This window comes from Mesocricetus auratus, unplaced genomic scaffold (genome assembly GCF_017639785.1).
Source record: "Mesocricetus auratus isolate SY011 unplaced genomic scaffold, BCM_Maur_2.0 Super-Scaffold_100676, whole genome shotgun sequence".
Classification (NCBI taxonomy): domain Eukaryota; kingdom Metazoa; phylum Chordata; class Mammalia; order Rodentia; family Cricetidae; genus Mesocricetus; species Mesocricetus auratus.
Window position 1 is genome coordinate 38681739 of NW_024429266.1, and position 22548 is coordinate 38704286.

At 44.2% G+C, this 22548-nt stretch overlaps 2 protein-coding genes across 4 annotated transcripts in view; one reads left to right on the forward strand and one right to left on the reverse strand.

Annotated features, from left to right (window-relative positions):
- Positions 1 to 3040, forward strand: part of Rgl1 (ral guanine nucleotide dissociation stimulator like 1) — a 230787-nt gene extending 227747 nt beyond the window's left edge. For all 3 annotated transcript variants that reach the window (XM_005071280.4, XM_040737599.1, XM_005071281.4), the window contains one exon: positions 743 to 3040. In XM_005071280.4, coding sequence (XP_005071337.2) covers positions 743 to 930 — 188 coding nt within the window. In that variant the 3' untranslated portion in view covers positions 931 to 3040. The remainder of the gene's footprint in view (positions 1 to 742) is intronic.
- Positions 3041 to 9340: 6300 nt separating this feature from the next.
- Positions 9341 to 22548, reverse strand: part of Colgalt2 (collagen beta(1-O)galactosyltransferase 2) — a 107485-nt gene continuing 94277 nt past the window's right edge. The window contains exons 9-12 of the mRNA XM_040737600.1: positions 17556 to 17688; positions 16453 to 16580; positions 12975 to 13181; positions 9341 to 11512 (exon numbers count right to left, since the gene is read on the reverse strand). Coding sequence (XP_040593534.1) covers positions 11236 to 11512; positions 12975 to 13181; positions 16453 to 16580; positions 17556 to 17688 — 745 coding nt within the window. The 3' untranslated portion in view covers positions 9341 to 11235. The remainder of the gene's footprint in view (positions 11513 to 12974; positions 13182 to 16452; positions 16581 to 17555; positions 17689 to 22548) is intronic.

Below are 22548 nucleotides of genomic sequence, written 5' to 3' on the forward strand. Positions count from 1 at the left end.
TGGGGTTTGTTGTTTTGTTTTTTAAATTTCTGACCAATCTTTAGTAACCAAAGAACTGGTGAAATGCATCTGTGAGGCCAGTCTCATAATTTTAAAAATGCTTTTCAAAGGTCTTTTCTGGCAAATAGTCACCCCTTCTTGTATCTTATTTGCTCATCTGGACTGGCGTGGGTTTGGGAGAGATGGAGGCAGGTGAATAACCTCTCTGTCACATAGGAGAGGCCTGCTCAGTCAGAATGAGACTACTCCAAGAGCAGAGATGCTAGTACACATTGTTGAACGACACTAGCCCTACTGGCCAACAGACCCGCCCTGACATCTCATCTTGATGGAGGGCGCTGCTCAGCAACAAGGAGCACCCTCCTCCGTGGAAAACAAACCACTTATGTTACTGGGGTATGGGTGCAGAGCTGGGAGGCTTGGGTGCTCGATCCAGCTCGGTGGTTCTGGGACCATCCTGGTGCCCCCATCTGCATGCATCCTTCAAGTTTTAATAGTATGTGTCTGAGTAGTAAGTTCACAGGAGGAATTCTGACACTTTATTTGCTCTCAGTTTCAGATGGGGAGTGAGATTTGGGGAGCAGTCATGAGGAAGTGTTCACACTGCCTGGTCAAGATTACATTCAAAGAATGTAACCTGGCCCCCATGCAGGCCTTGTGTCTAGGCAGCCTTGGCTTCTGCCAGTCAGTGATGGGCTGTATTATCCAAACTGACCAACTGCTGTGTCCTTGTCTCTTTCAGAACTGGTGATCCCAGACTCTGCAAATGTCTTTTATGCCATGAACAGCCAAGTGAACTTTGACTTCATTTTACGCAAAAAGAACTCAGTGGAAGAGCAGGTAAAACTGCGTAGTCGGACCAGCTTGACATTGCCCAGGACAGCTAAGCGGGGCTGTTGGAGTAACAGACACAGCAAGATCACCCTCTGAAAAGGACAATGCACCCTGCTTGCCAAAGGCAGAGTAGGGGTGAGAACAGCTGTGGGGACTGCAGCCACCACCCAGTGCTGAGGATCATTGGTGAAGCCAACAGATATTTATTGAGTTTGGATGCATACAAAGCACTATGTAGAGAGAGTGGAAGTGAGTTTGACATTAAAAGGATAAATGATTCACTGATGCTCTTGGACATGAAAGTGAAATACAAAATGATCCACATTTTAAAAGTGTATACACTCACACATCTAGTGGGTGTATATATGGATATATAAGAGGAACTTGACAGGATGTTTTGGACTATGGAAAAATCAATTTGCACAATGGCCTGGGAAGTTGAGGTCACTTTTTACAGGGAAATAGGAGGGACTGAGAACCTAGTCTCATACCTTCCAAATAAATAGAATCAGATCTACCACACAGAGTGTTCTTCATGCCAGTATTATAAGCCCAAACTCTATTTTTGTAAAGGGAGAGGATTACTGTCTCAGTCACATGCCAGCAGATGAACAAACTGCAGAGGTTGGGTTGCCCGCAGGCTCCATGAAAGGCCATCAAGGGAAGGTTTGGATGAGTCAGCGGTCTCTGCCCTCTGCCTGTGTCTGCTGGAGCTTCAGGGGTCTTCGTGCCTTGCCGGTCCCCATCACAATGCCTCTGGAGCCAACACAAGCTTGTTTCGTTTCTGGAAACCCTGCTGTGTTTCTGTGCCCTCTCCTAAAGAACACACCACAGTCGTTACTCCATAATTTATCGGTCAGAGGAGGAAGTGCTGAAGACGGACGACTCATTTGACTCTTCTGTCTTGGAGTGCCGCTGTTCTATTGCCCTTCCGCATGTAACCGTGTACATCCGGGGTCTTTCGCCATCTGGAGCCTTGTAACTATCTTATGTGCAATTTGTTCCTCAGGTGTAGACATTTCTACTGCGATTGACTACATTGGATCATTTCAAGCCCATGAAAGACTTCTAGGCCCTCAGAAAATGTTCCCTGCTCATAGCAACACCTAGTTTCCTTCTTCACTTTCGTAACATTGCCCAGTGACAGGGAAAGGGGACCGCGTCCCTGTCTCAGCTCTTTCTCACAGAGCTGCATCCTTCTAGAGGGAAACAATGCCTTTCTTCCTTTCTCATCCCCACACCTGCTCCCCCAGCATCACTGTACGTGACATTCTTGTCTATAGAACACCCTCATGCTTTTGCTTCTGATCTAAGCGATGTGGGGGTTTGAATGAAAAAGCCATATGGGATGAGCTAATGTGTAAGAAGCACTTTCAGATTGTTCTTCCCCCTTTTTAAGGAAAAAAATTCCCCAAATACCAGTTTTTATTCCAAAAATAAAGAGAATGAACCTAGGATATGATGTCTAGATTGTAACAGGGAACTTTTTTTCCTAACAATACTATACATAGCTCCCAAAGGTTGTGTGGGGTTTATGTTATGTAAATAGCCATATTAATTCAACAAGAAACACCAGGCAAAGCTCAGAGATTCATGGCAATGGACCAAAGAGAGAGCCAAGAACTCATCAGATTCCCTTGGTGTTTCTAGGAGACTGGACTGGGCTGTGGAGACCGGCTAGGTGTCAACTAGTCGGAAGGCACTTTCTTTTTTGTGTGTGAGCCTTGTTTGGTTGGTGTGTCTGTGTATGGAGGGAGATGGCAGGGATCACAGTCATCAGGAAGACTGAGGTAAACCAAGCCTCAGGCTGCCTTTCTCAGTGTCAAGGTCAAAAAGTGAATGCAGAGCTGTTGACCTGGTTTAGGGTGTGGCTCACAAGACATACATGTTCTGCCCAACGTGCTCACCCTGTGTATATATACTGTATATATAGAGCCTAGATTTATATTCAGCAATGTAAAGAAAAAGTATATATATATATATTTACCTTTTTTAAAAAAGACGATGGAAATCCCGAGTGGATAAAACATGGCCTCATTTATTTAATGCCACTGTAGTTGTTTTAACTTTGCTTCTGGGTGAACAGCTGGGCGTTGTTTCCAGCTGCTCTCATGCTTGTCTTTCTGCGCCTCCAGCATCTGTTTACCTTTTGGTTAAACTAATAAACTGGTTTGGGACTTGGTTGGCATGTGCTGCCAGACCCAAAGGGCTTGTATCTGGAGTGTTGATTGGGTGGGTTCTGGGCTCCGGGTTTGCCAGCATTTGGTCCAAGGCCTTTTCTGAATCAGCTAGATGGAGCAGAGCAACAGCTAATGGCAGAGGGTTGTCTCCACTGGCAAGGGTTGTCAGCTTAGAGGGAAGAGGGATGTTCTGGGGCACACCAGTCAGTGATGGTGCTTTGCCAGACTGCTTTTCTTAGCAGCCACGTAGTGGGGCTGCCTGGAGTGTAAACCTGGGCTGAGGATTCAAAGTAGGCCTTGATAGCTCACTGAGGGACTTTATCGAATGCGGTGCTGCCACCATCTGGGCAGTTGTAAAACTGCTGGAGGTGCTCCCACAGCAAGGAATCCGGGATGGACAGGGATGTCTTCTCAGAAGGTGTCCTATTATCTGACTTCACACAACACAGTCTCATTGCTTTCATATTGTTACCCAGAATTACTTTCCCACAGGTTCCTAAATTGAAGCAAGTGCGTATTTTAACAGGGAACTGATAATGTGGCATGATCTCTGGCACTATGTGACAACTTTTTCAAAACCATTCTAGAAACTAGCTCCCCACCCCATATGTAGAAACCAGCCTTGGAGAGTTTTGCCTGAAATCATGTCTTTAGATCTCGTCTCTGACTCACTTTCAAGTTCACACAGTATCAGACCGCAGGAGGCTGCTGCACTGACCTCAGGGGATGGGGAGTTTCCTGAGACTAATTGGCTTTCTCTGCACATGCCTACAATTCCTATATAAGACGTTAATTACTTTGCTGTTTTCCTTGAGAGATGTCGAAAATGAAATGCCACTGGAAGTATTTACTAGGCCACCTAGACTAGACTGAAGTAACCAAGAAGCCTCACTAATTGAAACCAGAAATTTTCTTTTCCATTTGTGTGAGTACAGCAGGAGCCAGGCAGGGCTCTTAAGCAGTGACCAGGGACTCAGCTGCCTCCTGCCTTACAGTTGTACCTGCTTGGTTTCCTACCCCCCACAGTCACAGTGATTTCTACAGTGTTTTTAGTCATGCTCTTCTGACTGACATGGTGTGCCACCCATCATCCACGGTCCCGTTACTGTGTAGCTCCATCTGGTGTCTCTGTGCAAGGGAGGCAAGACACACACACCTGAAGAACTTGAGGAGCTCTCATGTATCTTTCTAGAACATTCCACAGCCATCAGAGACAGTGTTTGGAAAAGATGGTAAGGACATATGAGTGGGCTGCAAAGGAGAAGCAAGAGATGCTAAAGAGGGGATATCAGAAAGAATGACATAAATTTGTCTAAAAGGCAGAAAAATTCAATAGAAACAAGTCCATTTTAGATCATAATTTGCCAATTACTATTGCACGTGGGCACCATATTTCTACCCGGCAGCCTGTAACCTGTGTGGAAGCACTTCATTTTATTTAGCAGTTTGGGGAATTTAGTTTAAGCCACACCCCCTAGTGTTCCCTCCCTTTCCCTTCTCACTCGTCCCGCACCCAGTTTTTGGAGGTGGGTGGTGTGTTGATGCAGGATCTCCCTTTCTGCGAGCACCGGGGCTCTCACAGCTCCTGTGCTCCCGTGACTGGTGTCCATGCCCTTTATCACAGTTTCTCGTGAGGAATCACCGCACCCCTCCATCATTTATCACCAGAACAGCATGGTGTGACACAGGTCTGATCTTGAACACAAACATTATAAATGAGTGGCAGTATATCATCTCCAACAAGAGACAACTGAAATTAGTTTTGAATTACTCCCATGCCTCCTCTCAAAAAATCAAGTGGCCAAATTTGAAATGGAAGCATCCTTCTAAATGTTTTATCCCACACATCCGTGATCCTCATTTATATGACAGCAAACAGCCAAGCCTTCAGCAAAATCTTATCTGAGAATGTACACTATGGTATATATACATATATATATATATGATATATATGTATATGTGTTTGTATGATAATTTGTTGAGTAATTAGTATATCATATATCAAAGTTACAGACTCCCATATATCAATGAGAGAGAGAGAGAGGGAGAGAGAGAGATTAGACATTTGTTGGAACTGCACTTTGCTCTGTGAGTGTGCGTGCGTGCGTGCGTGCGTGCGTGTGTGTGTGTGTGTGTGTGTGTGGTGGGGAGATCTGAATGCTGAGGAGACTGACTTCCTGGCCACTACCACCATAGGCAAATTATATTATTTACCTTTGTCGTAGCTGAAAAGTCATAACTAACAGGCATCCCTACCCCTTGAGGTTTATTCAGTGCCAAGTGATAGCACATGTGCAAAAAGCTCTTTGCTTGGGTACACAGGCTCAGCTGGCTGAGGGAAGTAAGCCCTGACATTCTTGGGTGGGAGAGCAGCCCACATTCCAGGTGTGAGACAGGAAAATCTTTGAGGTAGGGCATCTATGTGTGGAACTGCACCCTGGGAATATCAGCCTGCTGCTGCCTTGGGGAAAGACTGACTCATGGAGTTGGAGCATGCCTGGGGCTCCTACAGCTTGCTTCTTGGCTGTGACCCAAAGAGGCTCATGAAGACAGGCATGTAGGCTCTGCACAGACCCCCTGGCCAGCCTTCAGTCTTGCAATGAAGGGGTTTTTGACAGGTAACCTGAGCCCTGTGCTGGAGTATCCTTCTGAGGGCACCCACCTTCCTGGATGCCCTCTGCGGGCCTATTTAACGAGTGAACCTTCTGTGTGAGTTTAATACCTGCATCGTTCCTTTGACTCCAAAGGTCCTACCCAGACTACACATGCCTGAATCCAGGCTGTTGCTGTCCCAGCATTTCACTGCGGCCTGACCCCATCTCAGTCTCTCCCATTGTGATAGGTTTCATAAAGTGCACTTTAAGGACTAGGCTAGTAATACTTCCATTAAACCTCCCTCCTACTTCTAGTTTCTACTTCCTTCCTTCCCTGTCCCTGTGCACCAACATCACTATCTCCAAGCATGGCCTGGCATCCTCTCATCTCCGCTTGTCCTTGTATTTCTGTCCCAGAATGCCCCTGGGCATCAGGACTTAGCGCTGCTGGCTCCCACTTTCCTCTTTATTTATGGACATCACCATTCCCTCAAATTTGCTTTTTGTTTGTTTGTTTTGTTTTTCCTGCACAGCCAGGATGGATGATCATACAACCCCATCACAGTGTCAGGCTGGTGTAGAATAGCAGCAGGAACCTTCGGGCTCACACATGGACACTCTAACTCAACTCTGGCTGGCATGTCTGTTCCACACTCTGGCTCTCCTTCCAGTGGAGACACTTTCTCACGGATTGTTCTCTAAGCTGTTCTGAGACAGAGGGGAAGGCTGCACATTCTTCCGACAGTGAGCTTCTGGACGCCTCTGGGCTGGGAACTGAGCAGAGGAGCTCTCTCCAGGTTCCCCAGGGGCTTTGAAGCAGATGTTTTTTGGATCTTGGAAGTGCTCCGGCATGGAATTTGACTTGCACACCCATTTCAAGAGAAACAAGCTGAAGAAACCAGGGAGGGGCCTAAAATGTAGTTTATTCGAGAGCAAAGAGAATTGATTCTCTGATGATTCTTCATTCTTTCCACTCTCCTACCCTTCTCAGAGCAAGAGGAGGATGTCTTGGGTTGTGAGCAGCACGGTTAGGGTCGTGACAGCGGCCCAAGCAAGACCATTTTAATTATGAACAGTGGGAGAGCAAGCACGTGCACACACACACGCACACACATGCACGCACACACACGCACGTGCACACGCACGTGCACACGCACGTGCACACGCACACATGCACGCACACACGCACGCATGCAAAGAGGGAAAGGAAAAGGAGGGGGAAAAGGAGGGAAAGATCGTAAGGATTGGAGAGAGAGTTTTCAGTGAGTTCAAGAGCAGAAGGGAAGGTGGCCTTCTGGCTCCCCAAATCCTAATGGCACACCGTTGGCCTGGGACCTCACCTGGTGTCTAATACTTCCATCAAGCAAGTTCGTGTTTTCCTGTCCTTGTCACAGGAAGGGGTACCATTTTCTGTGCAATCTCTGGTAGCATGATGAAAGCCACCACTGTTAGTTTTCTTCTCCAATTGGGCAAACAGAAAACCCACTAGACTTTTCTTCCTTGCCTCAGATGCCCTATGCTGAGGAAGCTGTCAGTTGAGGGCCACAGGGGACCTCATTAGTCCTTTCTCCTTCCAGCTTCTTCCCTTGGCCATAGTTATGAGAATGCCTCCGGAGCAGCAGGTTTTCTCTGAAGGAAATGTCCCTAAAAATGCAATGTGGCCATACTGACAATTTCCAGAACTGCCTGTCGTGGGGTGCAACCCATCATATTCTGTTTTCTCAAGTGCCTGCCTCACTGTAACTTTATTTTGTTGTTATTTAACTCCTTAGTGAACTGATTTCTTGTCCGTCAAAGAGATCACTTGTGGCCCGTCCACCTCCCCACCTTGCTTGGAAAGGGTATCTCATAAGCACACAGTGGAAAACCTCCTAGAAGTCATCTTTACTTTAGTCACGTGCTCAAATCATAAATGAGAAACAACAAGATCAACAGGTTTGTGCCTGAATGGGAAACTTTCTGACTTCAGGCACAACTTTGTTCCAGAACCCTCTGCACTGTTTGTCAGGAAAGGAGCCACACCTAGAATCCCAGAATTCCTCCCCAAACAGCAGCCTCTGTCTCCAGGATCAGAAATTAATCAAGTCAGCTTGCCATCATCACCTAGTGAGCCCTGCTCCATTATCACTCCCAACACATCCTCAGCTTTTCCATCCCACCATCTCTCCCATTAGCTGTAGACAGGTATTTGCACAAACATCATTTCCTTGTGCCAGGAAAGCATTCCCAACAGCCACACCAAGTCCTCTTTCCTCATCATCCATAGGCCTCTTCAGCACAATCAATTCCCCTGGTATCCTGCAGCCTATCCCCATCCCCCATCTCTAAAATGCAGCTACTGCCTGTGTAGCTCCCAAACTGATCTCCTGTGACAAGGACAGGAAAACATGAACTTGCTTTAGTGTTCAGGAAGAAATTTTGATGGAAGTATTAGACACCAGGTGAGGTCCCAGGCCAACAGTGTGCCATTAAGATTTGGGGAGCCAGAAGGCCACCTTCCCTTCTGCTCTTGAACTCACTGATTCCACAGTATTGGGGACCTGCCCTTGTCCCCTGAATATTTCTTTCCCCAGAACAAGGCCTGAAGCCAGGCAATGCTCACACATGGGTCTGGAGACTTGGGGGAAGTTTGATTTGAAATACTGGAGTCGCCTGGAGATCCACCATGGAAGGATCGGAGTGTAGATTTGGTGGGGGACTGGGGGACCTGGTGGGCTGGGATGGGGAGGAGGGGAGGGAGAGGGAACTGGGATTGACATGTGAAACAAACTTGTTTCTAACTTAAATAAGAAAAGGAAGGGAAAAAAGAATAAGAAGCCCAAGTCACCAGCCAACAGAAAGAAAGAAAAGAAAGAAAGGAAGGAAGGAAGGAAGGAAGGAAGGAAGGAAGGAAGGAAGGAAGGAAGGAAGGAAGAAAAGAAAGAAAGTACTGGAGTCACTCTCCCTACTATTTTATCTTTGAATGGTAGGGTGGACTCATGTATTGGCACCCTCAGGTCCCTCTAGGGGGAGACTTCTGCCTTGAACATACACCATAATCCATGCTAGCTCACACACTTCTACTCACCTGTCCATAGCAGCTCCCGCAGAACAAGCAGGGCAGTAGCTGCTGCCCTATCTCATTTGTCTTGGGGAATCCCATGACAGTTCATGGCTCTCTTTGGATTTCAATACCCTAATGCAGACGTGGAGGTCCCAGTAGTGCAAGTCACTGGCAAGAGTTTGAAGAGCCAAGGAACAAGCATAATTTAGCTATAAGGTTCTTCCTTTGTTTTAACTTTTATGAAGAGCTCCAGAAAGCAGTTCATTACTTCCCTACCCGGAAATAATAGCACAGTAGAACAGACTAGGGTGTGGAGATGCTTGCTTCTTCAGGTTCCCAAGGGAACTCAAGGGATGTGTCCTCTGCAGACTACAGGGGCCCACTCGTACAGCAGCACCTATGCTTGCCCATCAGAAGATCCCAGCTCAAGAGGAAACAGGATGGGATTCAGCTTCTCAGGCACCAAGAACAGCTCCGGGGCCAGTGGAGAGTCTGCACTGAAGGCTTGGAGTGTCACCGCAAAGGTCAGACACCTGGGTTTAAGGGGAGAAGTGGGACAGGACAAGCAGTGAGGTCAAGGAACCTCCAGATTGCTGACCAGATGACTTCTAAAAGCACCAGATGTTCAGCTTATAACACTCACAGGAAAACGTTGCTAGGGACTCAAATCCGAGCAGTCACAAACAGGCTGGACAAACAGAACCGGAACTTTATTCACAGTTAAAAAGGTCCTAATCTAAAATTCTAGAAAATTGAAATCCAATGTCTTTTAAGAATGGGAATCCTTAAGTCCGTCAGACCAGCTGACGGGGCGAATGGGGGGAAGTTCTCCATGAAAACAACAAGAACACCACAAAGAGCAACCCAGTCTTCCCACTCCAAGCACACCTCCCACACTCTAAAAACACAGTTAAAGCCAGGCATGCTTGCACACATTCAAAGTACAGACAAAAATACCAAACACCCAAGGAGGCCCAGGAATCGCCTAAGCTTTCTAAAAGCTCTCAATGCTCTTCCTGTTGTTCCAGATGAGAAGAGGCAAACGGGGATTGGATAAGCCTGGCTTCTCTGTTTCTGTGGAATAGCTAGCGGAGAAGATCAACACAACCAGCTAGCTGAGGTGAAGCGAGATGCTCTCAGACACCTGGTTGTGTCTCTGGACACCATGACACAGTCAGACATTGCACCTGATATACACTTAGTCTATGGAGAAATTAGGAAGGAGTTTTAGGGTCCATCTTTTGAGAAAGGGTAGCTAGGATTCTTTTGACTTTGAAAGTTGCAGATTGTTGACTGCAATCTATTGTGTGGACCAAGGTCTCCTTGACTCACTGGAGAATGGTTAGAATCTTTCACCAGCAGTCGTCCCTGCAAAGGCCCCGTTGAGAAATTCAGGCAACTCAGATGTTTGAACACACCTGACAACACTATGTCCCCCAGTACGGGATGAGAGCCTGAGACACCTGTCTACACTGATGTCCCCCAGTACAGGATGAGAGCCTGATCCATCTGTCTACACTGATGTCCTCCAGTACAGGATGAGAGCCTGAGACACCTATTTCCCTGCCTCACCCTACAGACAATGCTTTTTTTCCAAATTTGTAAAATAAATAATTCAGAATATAATGACAGTCCAAGGCAAGGTCAAATGTGAGCCTGAAATGTGTTCCTCCTCTTAGCGGCGACATGCTAAAGTCACACCTGCAGTTCCTTTCCAGGCAAAGGAGTGCCACAAAGGGTGGGAGGGGCTAAGCACAGGGCTGGGATCACCCCATACCTCACCTTGTATATATTACAGTTTTCTCTATAAATAGTACATATCAGACTCAGGAAGCCACAATAAAAATGCCAAAGGCTGAGATACTTCTTCCATAAATATCTAAATATTGTAGCCACATGGAAACTAGACATTTTAATGAAAGATCTAGCTGCCATGATGGTCAAGAGCCACGTCTCAGCCCAAGCCAGCTACTCACCCCACTGAATAAGGAGGCCAAGAATAAAACATCCACTTTTAGTAGGCTCATGGCAGAGCTCCTCTGAATAAAAGCTGAATTAATGGTTTTGACTTCCCTAACCCCAGGCATTTGTTACACAGGCCAATTTTCAAGGTCACATAAAGTAGACCAATAAATATAGCCTAGATGACTTGGCATTTTCAAGGTCACATCTGCCACATAAGATGGACCACTCAGGTGAGTAAACAGGTCCTGTGGCTTGTCTACTTCGACTGCCCACTTACTGGTGGGCAGCTTGGTGGTGCCATCCCTTGGACCACCAAGTTACAAGTCACGTTGCCACATCAGTGTGGCAACCGGCGTTCTGTGGCTAGTGAGAACTGGACATTTGGACTGAAGTTTAACTCAGCCATTCCAGTCAAGGTATCCCAGGGCATTTGGTTTTTAATTTCTCCATCCTTCACTATCCAAAGTATATTATTTTGATCAATTGCATCAAACCACTTTGATTAGATGACTGCCGTCTCTCTAAGAAACAAACAAAAAAACCTGGAACAAACAGATAAGTAGCCCTTTAGAAAAGCCAGACAGTGATGAATCATGTGGGCCATACTCCTCGGGAGCTCTCAGAGCTCGTCCCTTGAAGGCACCGTGTCCAGAGAAGTCGGTGGTGGCAGTGCTTCTGTGTTCTTGGCATTGCTGTGGATGTGTCCTTGCTTGCGGGACTTCCAGGAATGTGTCCTGTCCCAGTCAGTGGCAACTGTCTCATTGTCCCAAATGGTCGAAGTTTCTGTGTCGCTCAGATAGCCCGGCTGGCCTGTGTAATGCGTGGGGTAGATGAGCAAGGGCTCTGCAGAGAAGGCTTTCAAGTCCCTGGGTTCATAATACTCCTTGTACTCCGCTCTGTAACAAGAAGTGCACGGCCACATGAGGGGCAGAAGCCTCAGGGAGCAGGGAAGGGTAGGGGACCCTGCTTGTCATCTCTGAAACCACCCAAGTTCATGTCTTGCTTTGTAAGTTGTACCGCTTGTAGAGAACCTTAGGCTACAAACACAAGGGTTTCTTTAAAGCTTTCAAAAGATCGGTACAAACACATAAGGCCAGACCCAACCTGTTGCAATTGGGTAGGACAGTTTAATGAAGGAGCTTCAAGTTAAACTCTGTTGGACTCCTAGTGATAAATAAACATAGTCAAGTCACAACCAGTGTCCTGTTCCTGAATAAACAAATTACACCTGGAACCCTGACAGCAGCAGTGGGGTAAGTGACATGGACACTGCTTGGAGGCATTGCATTCCAGTTCTTGCTTGCTGCCCTGGTTCTATGCAATTGTAAAGTAGAGGGACGTCTTGGCCCTCCCCCAAGGGCTCCTATGGAGGATACTGATGCCTTGTCTTTGTCTGTGAGTGAAATAAGTATCAATTAAGTAACTATTAATTTCCCTTCTGTTAGAGGAGATAATGGTTTGACTCTGTTTCTGTCAGAATTCAGAGGTAGAGCATGCCACATTAAAATGACATGTAGCTAGTTCTATTTTTACTGATGACAGGAGACAAAATGAGCAAGCTGCATCATGGGAGCCTCAACAACTAAGATGAAGGTGAGAGTTGGACATCACTTAGCATCTGAGGGAAGGAGCTGAAGTTGGAACCCGGCCTCCTGCTCCACTCATGAGTTTAGGAGACACTGTTGAGTGGCTATTGCACATACTCTAAGGACCCAGAGTTTGTGATTGTTCCTACCTCCAAGGGTTCATATCCTACTGTAAGGACTGACAGGTAACCATCAGTTTACCAGACTTTTTGATAAGCATCTGTCAGTCACAGGCCTTTGGGATTCTGAGTAACTCTTTTTTCCACTGATACTGGCTCAGGGGCCACCTCCTCATTCCCTGATTATCTTGCCATCTCCATGACTATAAGTATCATGATACATCATGATGATGTGTTCACGGGTCTATGTTATCTCCAACAGGACAAGCACCGAGAGGATGTGCACCACTGCCTACTAGTCTACACACAGAGAATGAGCAGAATGAACTCCAAATCTAGGGTGCTTAAGAAAACGACATTTAGCTTCCGGGATGTGAAGTTATGGGGTCAGAAGAACAGACTGACAAGTGGATTCTGAGAGGACGGTGGCCCTGTGCACTGGGTAATGAAGAGGACATTAGGCAAGGCATTCACCTCATCTGCCTCATCCTTCCTGTCTGTTCAAGGGGCTACTCAACCTTCCAGGCTATGATTATGGAAGGATCCTTTAGGAAAGCCATACAACTATAAAAAAAATACCAAGTTCTACCCAGGCGGCTTAATTCCTGAACAGTGTGTGCCAAAGGAACAGGTGGCCATGGCAGGAGACTTACACAGGATGCTTGTTGTACATGACTGGCAGAAACTCATCCACTGGTAACATCTTCCCAAAGGGATCCGCTCCAACAAGCTTCTGTGCTCCCTCCAAAGAGATGGCGTAGCCCAGCGTCCAGTAGGAATAGTCAGCTTCAACCAGATTTACAACATTGGGCACCGCTTTCTCTGGCTCTTTGACTTGCATTCTTTTCCTACCAATGTAACTGTAGGGAAATGGGGATGAGGAGAAATGTTCCAACTAGATATTAGGATACTGGATATTAGAAGAACAGAGCACATGTATAGCTTGAAAGGGCAGTTTAAAGACTGGGCTGTTGAGTCTTTTGCTCACGTACACTACCACAGAGAACTTTCCTCCAGTATCCGTAATAGCTATTGGTCCTCATGAAGGCAGTTCCCCGGCTCCATTTATCAGCACCCCAACTATTCAAGCCTAGTGGTCTGTCTTTAAGCCAGAAAGGGAAGATGCAAAGAGATGGAAAAATTGCTTGGGTGATTTCCCAGGGACGATACAGGATTTCCAGCTGTGTGTAGAGAGGTTGGAACGGAATGAAAGAGGCCAATTGTGGGGATATTGGATTTGTTGTCCTCACATCCCCAGAGTGTCAACCTTGGATAGTTTCTGTACCACTTTTCAAGTGCTGGGGTAGACAGGATAGAAAGGGCTGCAGTGGACAGCGTCATCAGTAGAGGACATGGACACTCCAGAGGAGCCCCCAAAGGTTCCTTCTGGACAGTCTGAATGACAGCTCTGAAAGCCTTCCCCCCTTCACACTCTGCACATGCTCCGAGGAAGACACTGACTCACGCAGAACAAGAACACATTCCATCTTCAGCTCTTCTGGGGATCTCAGGCATACATCCTTATAGTCGCTGTCATTTCAGACTGAAGAGACTGGATTTCTCTTATATAGTGGCAAAGAAACTTCTAGTGAACTTGAAATATGGCTGCAAGGGCCCAGGAACTGAGTTTATAATCTTACTAATCTAATTTCTAATTTGGATGGTGCCCCAATGGACCCACCTCCAGTACAGTCCCTATACTTAAGGCTTAGGGGACATAACAGGAGAAGGGGAGGCAAGATCGTCAGAGCCAGAGGGACAGGGTGTCTGCTATGCGATTGCATCTCCCAGGAATGACAGGGAAGCCATACCCATGAAGCCTCAACAGCATGGCTGCCTAAATAAGACATGAATAAGGATCACACCAATAGACATGCTAACACAAATGAGGGAAATTCAACCCTAGATAAAGACCTACAGGAAACCAAGGAAAACTGAGAGCAGGATTTAGAGTCTTCCCATCCCAGGAAGAACCCCCAGATTGGGTATCCAATACCAAGTGGTCATCCCTGAAATCATATACATACTCACAGCATTCTACAGACTAAATAAGTTATATTTATATATCCAGGAATACATATATATTTATATAAATATATAGAATATATATGTATGTAACAACAATTTTAAAAAAGGATGCAGATGACACGAATTTGAGAGAAAGGAGAACTACATGAGAGAGATTGGAGAGAGGAAAGAGAAAGGGGAAATAATGAAATTATATTGTAATTTCAAAACTTAAGAAGAAGTTACAATTTTGATATTTTAGCTCTGTAAAATGCTTTTCTTCTGGAAAAGCAAGTTTATTAATTGGTAGGACCACAGTTTAACAGTTGACATTTTATTTCCTGGGTTTAACTGTGTTTTGAGTGTAATTATACATAGGCCTTTTTTAATTTTAATTTTAAAATTTATATACATAGGCCTTTATTTTTTTAAAGTATAAATGCTAAGTACAATTTATTTATGTGTTTTGATATATACCTCAATAACTTTTGTAAACATTTTAATCTAGTCATACAGCAGAGGGGTTTGCATTTTGTATACATAGGCCTTTAAAGATAGTAAAACACCATAAACTATTTCATTAATGGTTAGAAATATTACTTACATGTTAAAATAGTGATATTTTGATATATTTGACTAAATAATTTTTACCTCATTTATTTTTTAACTTTCAGTGTGATCAGAAAATTTGAAATAACATATTTAGCCCCTACTCTATTTCTTACTGAGGGAAACTCCCCAGATAAGTCCAGTGACTGTTTAGATTGTCCCAATTTATTATTTCTTTTTTTCTGGAAACAACAAGGCTGCTAACTATGGATGGATGATTGTTTTCAGTGTTTGAGTAATTATTCATTAATGCATTTAACAGTTTTTTTAAAGATCTGTGACATTTTAGAATACCTCTTTACTCTTTCCATCCTTATCAGGACAGCCATCTGGCCTTCCTTCCTGGGTCTGATGACACTCTGTCCTGAGAATGTACCAACCATACCACACATGAGAAGGCATGTGTCCTGAATCTCCGCTTTAGGTGTCCTGGGCTGTGTTTTCTGTGACTATCAAGTGTCAGTCAAAGTTACCTTTTTGTGTGTCACCTGAGCACAGCATGGCTTTCAGTGTGTGTGGGCATGAGGCTTTACCACAGGCGGTATAATCAAGATGCAGAAGGGCTGAAGAGCAGTGACCACGACAGTTTAAGACACGGACCACGTGACTCAAGTCTGGCAGGGGAAGGCCTCTTTCTAGTACTGATTTTGAGGTCTATTTCCTGAGTTAGTTGGGCCATCACTGGGCTTCTTTTTAAGATAAGAACAGGCCACTTTCTGTGAAAACAGGTCTTCCACCAGAGTGCAAAATTAACTTCCGGGATGAGGATGGGAAGACAAGGAAAGGTAGGCGGTTCCAAAGGAGCAGGCTCTGATTTGACAGTATTACCTTAGATACACAGCCAGGGACCTTGGGATGCTTCTGCCTCGTTGGAGGGAACAGAAGGAGTCGATTATTTTACAAAGAAAGAGAAACAAAAGGAGAGAAGGGGAGAGAAAGGGAAGAAAGGAGGAATGAGAAGGAAAAGATGCTGGTTCAGAGGCAAGGGACAATGCATTGACTAATACTAGCTCCGAGCCAGCGATCTCAGGGTTTCTTTATTAGAGAACCCCATCCCAGTGCGGGAGTTTTCTTCTGAGCCTCCCACACCCATCAGCCCCATCAGGGACTGCAGAGGCAACCCTTGTCCTGGAAGCTGAGGTTCAAGTATGCTCTGCATTAGCCCTTTAATGAATGCCTCCTACTCCTCTTCACACCTGCCCACAGGCAACTTTGCTTTGCAGGTGAAATGTCCACTGCCTTGTCATGAGGTCCCTTATCGTCTGGCCAACTCCAATTTCATAAAACAAACAACAACAACAACAAAAAGCCAAAACCTCCCACAGTTTCTCACCTTGGAAAGTAGATGGAGGTAAAAACAACTGCCCAACCTCTCCCTACTTCTGGAAACATCTGTGGTGTGAAAAACCAGGCAAATGGGAGGAAGCTTGAGTTGGGTCTCCTACCAGCTGGGGAGGTGGACTTTCTGTACCTTGGAAAAGACTGTCTTTGAGTGCTACTCATATTGTGACTCACATCAGTTCCCAGTCCAGCTGAACCTTGTCAATGTCATCCATCAGCTTCACTAGTTTCTTCTTGAACTGATGCTCAAAACGCACATCGTCTTCAATGACGAGCGTCTTCTCCAGTCCCCGGTCAATAACCTGTAAAGGCCACCAGTGGGAAAAGAATGTGTGAAAACTCTGATACCATTTTCATTTGAGAAAGCACATAGCTCAGATCTAAGAAAATGTCTGTTGACAGCAGGATGTATGGATGAATGTGGCGTAGTCATAGCAAGGAGGAGAGATGATCTACAACTAAATCAATGTTACAGTCGTAGCAATCTTGCAGGTTAACGTCTCTCATACACAATACTGAGGGGTCATATGTATTGTGTGGTTCCATTCACATAAAGGAAAGTACAAAGACAGGCCAGACCATGCTCTCAGATGCCAGGATGGTGATAGCCCTTGGGGAATAGTGACCAGAATATCAGGCAGAGGGGGACACCTCTGGCATATTTGTCATCTGTTTCTTGATCCAGTATTAATATGGGTGTCTTCTATGTGTGAGATTTCATTGACAGTACCTTATGATTTATGTACTTCTCTATGTTTCTGTAACATTGTAACTGGGTCATTAAAGGAGAGAGGGCACCAAGGGGTCTGTATTTAGCCTTTCCTTCCCTTTTTGTTATTCTTCTTTCTTGTGGGACTTGAGCTTTATTCATGTACCCTATACACCAATGCCACCTCCGCTAGTATCTGGATACGTAAGACACAGGGTCATGCTATGGCTCTGAATCTTCTTACATGAGAACAGTTCATGTGATTCTCGCATGAATTCATTGGTAAATGATAACATGACAGGCATACACAAACAATTCATGCTTGCTGTGAAGATGAGCTCAGGAAAATAAAGTTCACACGGTGTGAATACCTTCACCTGCCACCATCCCAAGTAGCACAGAGACCACCACCCTAGGATCTTTGCTGCTGGCCTTGGGCTGATGGGATTCACAAAGCAATAGTGATATGTAAGCATGCTTCTGAGACAATCATAGGCTCCTTTTGCATCTGAAAGTTCTGTTCTTTCTCTTCCTCATTACCAGCCTGCTCCTCTAAAGAATTAATTACCTCTTTCCAGACAGAGAAGTGACTAAGGAAGCAGCCAATTTCGCCCCGTGTTAAAGGCCTGGAGGAGTAGGGGTCACGGTACCCTGGTAGCATTTCAATGTTCCATGCCTTCAGCTGGCTTGTGTTGAGTGCCCTGTATGACAAAGAACATGCATGAGCATATCTAAGTCAAGGTGTCTCCACTCCAGTGTGGGGAGAGAAAGAAGGAGACAAGGGGGATGACAGACAGACAGACACACGCAGAGAGGGAGAGAGAGAGAGAGAGAGAGAGAGAGAGAGAGAGAGAGAGAGAGAGAGAGCGAGAGAGAGAGCGTGTTTCTGTAGAGCCTCTCCATACATGGACGAAAACTTCTCAGTTTCCTATAAGCCCCTTGATGGCCTCCAGGTCGGTGTACCACAGTGACATCATGAGCACGATGAAGGTAAAATGATCTCTTCTGCATGTGCACATCCCTCCCAGTGTCCAACATGGTTTTTGTTTGTTTGTTTTCCATAGTTTTTTTTTTTAAACTTTGAAAAAGTACTCTCCTAATGAAGGAAAAGCAACTTATAGGCACATTATATCCTGGAAGAGCTGAGGACAGGAAATAATTAGAAGAGAAACTATGCATATGTGACATTCCTTTGGACCTAAAACTCAAACAAGGTCTAAAATAAAACATTGCTTAAATGTTCCGAATGGAGTAAATGTCTCTTTATAAAAGTAACAAGGCAGCGAGTCCAGCTTCAGATGAGATTGGGTCTCCGGCGGGGACCGCCTGCCCATCCCCCATCCCCGTTGATCTTCCGGGCCGCTCCTGGCATCCAGAAGACCCGCCCACACAGGAAAGACATCAGCCCCTCCAAGACCCCAACCCCAGTGAGTCCAGCTTCAGGAAAGACATCAGCCCTTCCAAGACCCCAACCCCAGCGAGTCCAGCTTCAGGAAAGACATCAGCCCTTCCAAGACCCCAACCCCAGCGAGTACAGCTTCAGGAGACCTGCCCACACAGCAAAGAAGTCAACAATTCCAAGACCCCAACCCCAGTGAGACCAGCTTCAGGAAAGACATCAGCCCTACCAGGACCCAAACTCCGTGTCAGCATCCCCAGCTTCAGCTGCAGGAAGGAAGGAGACCAGTGGAGACGGAAAGACCCCACCAGCACCCACTGAAAGAAGAGATGGGAAGAAGACAGAATAAGAGATCACTCAGCAATAGAAACACCAACATGACCCCACCAGAATCCAGGGATCCAACACCAGCAAGACCCGAAAAGCACTACATAGACGAAGAAGAGGAGACAGACCTTAAAAATTATTTCATGAAGATGATGGAGACCCTCAAAGAAGAAACGAGGAAATCCCTTAAAGAAATAGAAGAAAAACAAACAAAAAATCCATGAAATGGGGGAAAAATTCAAGAAATAAACAAATCTCTCAAAGAATCTGAAGAGCACCAAGAAAGAACAACCAAAAAAATTAAGGAAACAACTCAAACAGTTGAAGGATTGAAAGCTGAAATAGAAACGATAAAGAAAACACAGAATGAAGGGATGCTGGAAATAGAAAAGCTGGGTAAACGATCAGGAACTACAGATGCAAGTATCACCAATAGAATACAAGAGATAGAAGAGAGAATCTCAGGTGTTGAAGACTCATTAGAGGATATAGAGTCGTCAACCAAAGAAAATCTCAAAACCAACAAATCCTTAACACAAAATATCCAGGAAATATGGGACACCGTGAAGAAGCCAAACCTGAGAATAATAGGTATAGAAGAAGGTGAAGAAATTCAACTTAAAGGTACAGAAAACATATTCAACAAAATCATAGAAGAAAACTTCCCTAACCTAAAGAAAGATATGCCTATGAAAGTACAAGAATCTTACAGAACACCAAATAGGCTCGACCAGAAAAAGAAGTCACCTCGCCATATAATACTCAAAACATCAAACCTACAGAGTAAAGAGAAAATATTAAGAGCAGCTAAAGAAAAAGGCCAAGTAACATACAAAGGCAGACCTGTCCGAATTACACCTGACTTCTCAATGGAAACGATGACAGCCAGAAGATCCTGGTCAGATGTCCTACAAACGCTAAGGGAACAAGGATGCCAGCCCAGACTACTATATCCAGCAAAGCTCTCAATTACCATAGATGGAGAAAACAAAATATTCCATGACAAAGCCAGATTTAAACAATACGTATCCATGAATCCAGCTCTACAGAAAATGCTAGAAGGAAAACCTAGAGCCAAGGAAGATAACTACATTCACAAAGACACAGGCAATATATAATCACACTTTACAAAACACCAAAAGAAAAAGGGAGGAGAAACTACACAAAATAACTTCACTAACAATAAATCAAGCACAAACAAGGATCACCAATCAATGGTCATTAATATCCCTCAATGTCAACGGCCTCAACTTGCCTATAAAAAGACACAGACTAGCAGAATGGATATGAAGACAGAACCCTTCCTTCTGCTGCATACAAGAAACACATCTCAACATCAAAGACAGATGTTATCTCAGAGTAAAGGGTTGGGAAAAGATCTTCCAATCAAACGGTCCCAAGAAACAAGCGGGTGTAGCAATCCTAATATCTAACAAATTAGACTTCAAATTAAAATCAATCAAAAGAGATGAAGAAGGACACTTCATATTCATCAAAGGAAAAATACATCAAGACGAAGTCTCAATTTTAAACATCTATGCCCCAAATACAAAGGCACCTACATTCGTGAAAGAAACATTACTAAAGCTCAAAATGCACATAAAATCTCACCCACTAATAGTAGGAGACTTCAACACTCCGATCTCACCGCTAGACAGGACCTCCAGACAGAAACTTAACAAAGAAACAAAAGAACTAATAGAAGTTATGACCCAACTGGGTTTAACAGACATCTATAGAACATTCCACCCAAATACAAAGGGATATACCTTCTTCTCAGCACCACATGGAACCTTCTCTAAAATTGACCACATAATAGGAAACATAGCAAATCTCCACAGATACAAAAAAATTGGAATAACCCCCTGCATCTTATCAGACCACCATGCATTAACATTAGAATTCAACAATAACACAAATCGCAGAAACCCTACAAACTCATGGAGATTGAACAATGCACAATTGCACCATCCCTGGGTAAAGGAACAAATAAAAAAAGAAATTAAAGACTTCCTCAATTTCAATGAGAATGAAGACACAACATACACAAACTTATGGGACACTTTGAAAGCAGTGCTGAGAGGAAAGTTTATAGCACTAAGTGCCCACATGAAAAAACTGGAGAACAGTCATACTAGAGAATTAATAGCACAGCTGAATGTTCTAGAACAAAAAGAAGCAAACTCCCCCAGGAGGAGCAGACGCCAGGAAATAATCAAATTGAGGGCTGAAATCAATCAAGTAGAAACCAGAAAAACACTGAGAAGAATCAATGAAACAAAGAGTTGGTTCTTTGAGAAAATCAACAAAATAGATAAACCTCTGTCCAAACTAACCAAAAGACAGAGGGAGAGCATGCTAATTAACAAAATCAGGGATGGAAAAGGGGACATAACAACAGACTCTGAGGAAATCCAGAGAATCATCAGGGCATACTTTGAAAATCTGTACTCCACAAAATTTGAAAATTTAAAGGAAATGGACAATTTCCTGGATAGATATCACTTGCCAAAACTAAATCAAGAACAGATAAACAATCTAAACAGACCTATAACCCCTAATGAAATAGAAGCAGTCATCAAAAGTCTCCCAAATAAAAAAAGCCCAGGCCCAGATGGCTTCAGTGCAGAATTCTACCAGAAATTCAAAGAAGAGCTAATTCCAATATTCCTCAAAGTATTCCACACAATAGAAGCAGGAGGCTCACTGCCAAACTCTTTCTACGAGGCTACAATTACCTTGATACCCAAGCCACACAAAGACACAACTAAGAAAGAGAACTATAGACCAATTTCCCTCATGAACATTGATGCAAAAATACTCAATAAAATACTCGCAAACCGGATTCAAGAACACATCAGAAAAATCATCCACCATGATCAAGTAGGCTTCATCCCAGGAATGCAGGGATGGTTCAACATTAGAAAATCTATCAATGTAATCCACCATATTAACAATCTGCGAAAGAAAAACCACATGATAATCTCACTAGATGCTGAAAAAGCCTTTGACAAAATCCAGCACCCCTTCATGATAAAGGTCCTAGAGAGATCAGGGATAACAGGAATGTACCTGAATATAATAAAAGCAATATACAGTAAACCAACAGCTAACATCAAACTAAATGGAGAGAAACTCAAAGCAATTCCTCTAAAATCAGGAACAAGACAAGGCTGTCCACTCTCTCCATATCTCTTCAATATTGTACTTGAAGTTCTAGCTACAGCAATAAGACAACAAAAGGAGATAAAGGGGATACAAATAGGAAAAGAAGAAGTCAAACTTTCACTATTTGCAGATGATATGATAGTTTACATAAGTGACCCAAAAAACTCCGCAAGGTTACTCCTAGAGCTGATAAACACCTTCAGCAATGTGGCAGGATACAAGGTAAACTCAAAAAAATCAGTGGCCCTATTATATACAGATGATGAAGTGACTGAGAAAGAAATCAGAGAAACATCACCCTTTACAATAGCCAAAAACAGCATCAAATATCTGGGGATAATGTTAACCAAGGAAATTAAAGACCTGTATATCAAGAACTTTGTGTCTTTAAAGAAAGAAATCAAAGAAGATACCAGAAAATGGAAAGATCTCCCATGTTCTTGGATTGGTAGTATCAACATAATAAAAATGGCAATCTTGCCAAAAGCAGTCTACAGATTCAATGCAATCCCTACAAAAATTCCATCACAATTCTTCAAGGACCTGGAAAGAACATTAATCAACTTTATATGGAAAAACAAAAGGCCCAGGATAGCTAAAACATCCCTATACAATAAAGGAACTTCAGGAGGCATCACCATACCTGACTTCAAGCTCTATTATAGAG